At 37.1% G+C, this 7,359-nt stretch overlaps 1 protein-coding gene across 1 annotated transcript; it reads right to left on the reverse strand.

Annotated features, from left to right (window-relative positions):
- Positions 1–2,054: 2,054 nt before the first annotated feature.
- LOC131626238 (uncharacterized) lies at positions 2,055–2,855 on the reverse strand. The gene has a single exon (XM_058897074.1). The coding sequence runs from the start codon at positions 2,853–2,855 to the stop codon at positions 2,055–2,057; it is 801 nt and encodes a 266-aa protein (XP_058753057.1).
- Positions 2,856–7,359: the final 4,504 nt, after the last annotated feature.

The raw sequence follows: 7,359 nt of genomic DNA on the forward strand, positions 1-7,359 counted from the left end.
TTTGCATTTAATAATTTTATCTTGAAGATATGGCTCCTAACAAAAAACAGCTTTTCGCGAGCTTCTAGAAGGACCTGTAATGTTTTGGATCATATCTCTCAAATGGTGCATTTCTTGACTTTAGAACCAACATCAAATTTGTAGAGAATTCAATTTCTTTCAGAATTAGCTTTGGATGGAAAATTTCTGATGTTCCATGTGAAAGTTATGGCTAGTCAAAGTTCAGTTAACTTTTAGGTCAAAAACCCTAATTTAGAAACTTTGAGTTTTGTTGATTTCTGAACTTTCCTTGATAAATCATGATCAATCCTTGATCAAATGATGAATGATACTTCAAAATGAAGATGTTGGCCAAAAATCAGGAATTTTGACTGTACTTTGACCATAGTTGACTTTTAGGTCAAACTAGTCGACTCTTGACTATCTGAGCAATTGACTGAGCAATCTTGGGAATTGAAGCTTGAACTTTGTCATAGAAATAGTTTGAAACCTTTGAGTCTTGCACCTATGCATGAGCTTTACAGATGAAATGAGATGGGCAAATTTTGGGGTATGACAAAACCCATCAAACAGCTGCCTCGAAGGTTTGCTCCAGAAATAATGACGAAGATCAGATTGGAGATTGAGAGACTCCTTAAAAGAAATTTCATTTGAACTACGAGATATGTCTAATGGCTAGCTAACATTGTGCTTGTAATAAAGAAAAATGGGACCCTTCGAGTGTGCGTAGATTTCAGAGATCTAAACAATGCTACTCCTAAGGACGAATAACTTATGCCTGTGGCTGAAATGTTAGTCAATTCTGCGGCATGTTTTGAATATCTGAGTATGCAAGATAGATATTCAGGCTATAATCAAATTCCTATAGCCGAAGATAATGTACCTAAAATGGCGTTTTGATGCCCGGGTGCTGTAGGTACTTATGAGTGGGTAGTAATGCCCTTTGGCTTGAAAAATGCTGGAGCCACATATCAAAGAGCGATGAATTCCATGTTTCATGACATTATAGAATATTTCATACAGGTTTATATCAACGATATTATTATAAAGTCATCCTCAGAAAATGGTTACTTAGACCATCTTCGACAATCTTTTGAAATAATGAGGAAATATGGTTTAAAAATGAATCCCTTAAAATGTGCGTTTGGTGTTCATGCAGGGGATTTCCTTGGCTTCTTGGTTCACAAAAAGGGCATTGAGATAAATCAAAATAAAACCAAAGCAATTCTAGAGCTGAAGGCGCCAGAGACGAAGAAGCAACTTCAATCATTGCTGGGGAAAATCAATTTCTTGAGAAGATTAATTTCAAATCTAAGTGGCAAGACGAACTTGTTCTCACCACTACTTAAACTCAAGAGTCATGACAAATTCATATGGGAAGAAGAACATCAACAGGCGTTTGATCAAATTAAAGAATATTTGACAAGACCTCCCATTCTGTTACCCCCCAGTAGAAATAAAAGTATGAAATTGTATATAGGTGCATCTAGTTTGCAAAGGACTTACTCATATTCAATCGATCCTCTAGTTTGTCGAAAGCAGTCTTTAATTTGTCAGTGAAGGAGGAGGCATCAAATAGTTGATAATATGCATTCCACCAGTCTTCAAATTCTTTAGTTGTCAGATATGAGGTTTGAAAAGTAAGGGTAGGAAGTTCCAAGAATTGTCTATGGTGGAATTTCAGACAGTCGACATGGTTTCTTAAGCTGAAGGGTCTTCCAGACCAGCAAATGTTAGTCTCATGAGCATAGAGACTTTTTGGCAGCATTTGGCTTAGGCCAAATTGTCGAGACACTAAATTAGGCTGATAGCCTGTAAACCCATAACATTTACCAGTCGATTCTATTCGGTATGATAACAAGGTTGGAGTTAGGAAAGCTCCCCAAATGGCATTCAAATGAGCACGAGTTGTTGGGGCGCTTCTAGAGAAGATGGCCCTAAACCAACTGGGTCTAAAACACCTATTGGAGAATGGGGCCATCGATGCGAGGAATGTTTTATATTCTGAAAAATATTTTTATGAACTTGAAGAATTTTGTTTTATTAGACTCATACTAAGGAGTCTGCAAAGCCAGTTTGATGCCTTCGACTCTCCGATCGTGCATAAATTCAAGAATGGCTGGTGAGATGGTGAAACCAATGTGAGATTCGAAAGTGACATTTAGCCAGTGTTGTAAAAGCCAGTAGGGGCCTGATAAGGAGAGTTGTTTGGTGGTTTCATGAAGGTGTTTTAGCCTTAAAAAAGCTAGACCTAGATTTTGATAAAGGTATACTAGTAAGAGCTTACCTAGAGAGATCTTTCGACCTTCATGAATTTGAATAGCCATCGGGGTGTAGGATTTTGCAATCTGGAGGGATCCATGGCAAAACAGATAGTATGATAACCAGTAGGTGAGGAAAGCCAAATGCTCTTCGTTATAGACTTTAGTCGAGTCCTTGATGTGATGCTCTAGGATGTACTTTGTGATGGTGGCATTGCCAAAGTTGAACTCCATCTCTGTCGGAAGGGTTGGGTTGAAGATTTCCCCTAGAGGCGAAAGCCCTGTAATAGAATCCATGTCGAAGAGAGTGGGAGTCATCATCCCACAAGGGAAGTAGAAGGTGTTGGTCGAACCCTCCCAGAAGAAGATTGAGACGAGCAGCATGCTAGGGTATACCCTATGGGCAATCCTTGATAACTGGATGGCGTCGAAGATCCCCAATTCCTCCCACCTTTGGTGTTTCTTTGCTTGAACCTTGTCAAGCCAAGCCAAAAAATCCTTGTTGCCTGGAGGAGGAGTCGAACGAAAAACCCTCATAGTAGGATCCATGAATTTCAGGTCCATTTGACGATTCTTTTCAAATGCCACAGGCATGGTGGACGAAAAAGTGGGAAATAATTTTTGAACCGTTCTAGGATGCGAACGATGATCTGGGTCTGGGCCTGAAAAGGCCAAGAGTTTGTCAGCAGCTTGAAACGGGATTAACATTTGGTTTTTCCAAATGGTAACTTTGGCCTCATTAACAGAAGGTTGGGGAACTCTTTCTAGGCCTTTTTCTGTGTCTTCACGAGAGATAATGGCAGCCAATGGGTTGGAACCAGTATCATAAATGGTGGAGTTGGGTGCTATAGTTGAAAGTTGGAGAGTTTTCCGAAGGCTAGAAAAAAATTTATATGCAGAGAATGCGTGAAGAAGAAGAATAAGAAGTTGAAAAATGGAGAGAAAGGGTTTTTATAAGAAGAAAAATATGTGCATGACGTCAGCAAGAGGAAGTAGTGGAAGTAAACGTCGTTTTAGAAAAAATTTTTGGAAAATGAAAGAAAGAAGTGGGAGAAACAGTTAATAGCCCACTACCTAGGATTTAGGTAATGATTAATGCATTGGGAATCATAGTTCAATTATGCCATTGGCAAAACATGGAAAGTCGAAACACCGAAGAATGCAAAATGCCGTCTTTCTCCTTCTTTATTTTAATCGAAAGTGGCCTTTTGGGGGGGGGCAATTTGTTACCCAAAGATTTCGACTTTCTACTTTTTGAGCATGTCATTACAATTGGGGAAAAGGAGGTTTGAAGTTTTAGTCGAAGACGTTCGACTCAGTATAACGGGTCATCGACTGGAAGAGCCTTTGAAACACTTAGCGAAATAAAAGACTTAAGTTATTTCATAAAAAAATGGGTTTGAAGTCGAAAGTTCTTTAGGTTTAAAACAGACGGTTTTTGGGCAGTTTCTCGTCAGGAACACGTGGAGTCTTCTCAAGGACAGGGGTGCATGGATGGGACACGTGTCGACATGTGATTAGTCGACCGTTAGGACCGTTTATTTTATAATTTCTATTTAAGCAAGTTAATGTTAGTAGTTTTGGGATCCGCATTTTTACATTACAAGAGACAAAACTCAATCTTTGCACTCAAAATGAGAAACGAGTGTAATTTTCTGGGAATGTACGTATGCGTATCAGATTAATTATTATGCAATCATTTTAACATTCCAGTTTGTATTTTACATACATTTACTGCTTTCTTTTAATGCCTTTATTTAAGTCAAGCTTTAAAATTTTGTATTGTTTTCTCCATTTACAGTCAAGTTTTCTGCATTTAATACGAATCAAAGTTACACAAAACAAGAACATAGCAATAAGTCCTAGAATTTACTAGTTGATTCCGCAAAGTAACCTTCAAAAGGAAACTAGCGTTTGTTTACCAAATTTCTGGGTAAACACTTACCGGGATGAATAATTCAGTCAGTTGATACAGTTCTGGCAATAATTCAGGTTTCTTGAGATTCGGATACAGTTCGACGTTTTGCTCAAGCTCTCCGCAGTGGCCATTCTAATACCTATCATAGCAAGCGTCCTAGCACTCTGTTGTGCTTTGAATCACAAAAGAAATTAAGAGTTTCCACTGTTTCGGTGCAAGTGCAAAATTCATAACTTCTGACTAGAAGGTCGTATGGGCTTGGTTCTTGCAATTCTTTGAGGAAGATGCTCAAAAGTACAAATTACCGGAGATTCGGGTTTACTATTCAACTGTCTCTCGGAGGTTCAAAAATTCATAACTTCTGTCTGCTAAGTCAGTTTGAAGTGATCCATATGCCAAAAAAACCATCTTGAGGTCTATTATATTTCATGTGTTCGGATCAAGATTTAATTCTTTGAAGAAGATTTCTGTATTTGCAATTTACCTGAGGATATACACTGAAAAAGTGTGCTAAACAAGTGTCTCCTGGACGATAAAAAATTCATAACTCATGCACTAGTTAACGGATCTGACTAAAATTTTAACACAAATCCCGTCTCTATGTCCCCGATATTTCCTATGTTAACACAAATTCATAACTCCTGCACCAGAAATTTCAGAATATTGTGAAAGCATTGAGAATTAATAGCCAAAATGGAATTTCGGGCACTATGCGACAAGATTCAAAAATGCATAACTCCCTTAATTTTTATCGGATCGGGCCCATTCCGGCGGCATTCTTTCACAAATTTTGTCGCTTATGAATTCAACTGTTAACATGTTTCCTTCGGGTACAAATTAGCATTACGAGGATCATTAAAATGAGAATTAAATTACGATGAGTAGATTGTATTTTTTTTAGCGCATGTGAAAATTTTTGGACCATAAAGTGTATCCATTTTAATTAGTTTTAGGTCTACGGATGAATTTCAATAATTAATTTAGATAGAAATTTTTTACAATCTCCTTCATCATTTATATCTTGTTGCATTGATTTTGCCTCGTTTAAAATTTTGGATGTTTTAGTTAGAGGAAATCTAAGGAGATGTCTTACTCGTACGCTAATTCTATAAAACTTTGAGGAAAAGAGTATCAAGCTGGAAATGTTGGTATTTATCAATAAGAGAGGTTTCCAACCCTCGAGTTATATTATGTTGTTTTCTGACCCTCGATTCGTGAGTTTTCAACCCTCGTGTTGTGATTGGTTCATTTCATGACCCCCGAGTCGTGACTTTCTGACCCTTGAGTTGTGATTTGTCCATTTCTGACCCTCGAGTCGCGAGTTTCCAACCCTCATGTTGTAACTTGTGTGTTTTCCCACCCTCGAGTAGTGATTTTCTAACCCTTGAGTTGTTTGTTTTTGGACCCTCGAGTCGTGAGTTTCCAACCCTCGTTTTGTGATTTGCCCATTCCCAACCCTTGAGTCATGATCCGTTTGTTTTCAGACCCTCGAGGCATGAGCTTCAAACCATCGTGTTGTGATTCGTTAGTTTCCGACCCTCGAGTTCTGAGTTTCCAAATCTCATATTGTAATTTTTTTCATTTCCGACCCTCGGGTCGTGAGATTCCAACCCTTGAGTTGTAATTTGTTCATTTCCTACCTTCGAGTCGTGAGTTTCCAATCACTGAGTTGTGGATAATTTTCATGTACTCCACAACAAGTGTTTTACAATGCACGGTTATCTTTGCTGATGTTTGCTCTCTTCCTCATTGAAGTCTTGAGAATATCATTCCATTTCTTAGTCGGATATTTATTGAATTTATTTCTGCAGCGGAGTTTGGTGGTGTTTTTCACTTTCCAATAGGTTTTGTTCTGATTCTCACTTCCAAAAAGAAAAAGTTTCTATTTCGTACTTACCTTTTGTAAGTCTTCTATGCCTTTTGCATTAGGCAGGGCATCCTCTTTTTTAAAGTCTAGCATAGGTTGGCACGCCCTTTCAAAGTACAAAGGCGTCTGGCAAACCAGTCTTTCTTTCATTTTCTTATTGCAAAAGGACAACACAATTTCTCTTTCCCTTGTGGAAATCCTTCGGGAATATCATAGAGTTTCGTTTAGTTCGATTAACTTTTAGAAATAAAATTGAATCTAACCAAACCAAAGTAACGTGATTTTAATTGGTTCCATTGGTTTGGTTTTTTTACAAGATTATTATTGAGTCATACATGCACATATAGTTGTTAACCTAATTTTATGTTTAATTGTTCATACATTAACATAAAATAAACTTTTAACTGTGAAAAGATGTTTATAATTTGATACATAAATATGAATTGAATCATAAATGCATGCATGTCATTGTGTTAGTATTATAACAATATAATTTCTTTTTTATCATCAATATTTCAATTTTTTCTTTTAATCCTACCTTATTAAGGTAAATAAAATAAAAATAAAATAATTATATAATAATTTCATTTTAAACAAAAAGAGAATTTATAAATAATTATTATTTTATCATTACGTAAATTAAAATAAATATCATACAAAGAATACGACAAATAAATATCATACAAAGAATACGACATAATATATAAGATTTTGTAACATAATACAGTTTGATTTATTTTAATTCAGTATGTAAAACATAAACTACAAACCAAACTAAACTAAACGGTTTTATTAAAAAATAGCCTAAATACATTTGAACACGCCTATGTAGGCTCAATAGAATAAATTAAATAAAACAAAATTACCAGTTCTTTTTCGCATATCCTTTTCTTATAAATAAAAGAAGGCTTCTATTATTCGAATCGGAACCACACACATATTGTTATCATGATGTAAGAAATTCTCATTGTCACTATGTAAATCCACACAAATATTGTTATCACAATGTAAGAAAAACTCATTGTCACTATGCCTAAGCTCGACGCGAGAGAGCCGCACAGCAGGGAATGACTCGGGGACGGGGTCGAGTCTGCATGGAGGAAGCGCCTGCAGGATCCTCATCTGCACCAAGGAGTCTTTCATCTCGGGCGTCTTCCTATCGCGAGGTTACTCGAGAGGAGGAGGTACCTGAGCATGGTGAGGTACCTGAGGAGGAGATTCACCCTGAGAATGACGATGTTTCTCAAGAGGATGTACATGATGCACAGGAGGGGAAAACAACAGCCAGAATGACCTTCTGACACTTTCGTCTT

Source organism: Vicia villosa, unplaced genomic scaffold (genome assembly GCF_029867415.1).
Source record: "Vicia villosa cultivar HV-30 ecotype Madison, WI unplaced genomic scaffold, Vvil1.0 ctg.000278F_1_1, whole genome shotgun sequence".
Classification (NCBI taxonomy): domain Eukaryota; kingdom Viridiplantae; phylum Streptophyta; class Magnoliopsida; order Fabales; family Fabaceae; genus Vicia; species Vicia villosa.

Coding starts and splice junctions, on each gene's coding strand:
- LOC131626238 (XM_058897074.1), bottom strand. CDS start 2,855: ATGCCTGTGGCATTTGAAAAGAATCGTCAAATGGACCTGAAATTCATG.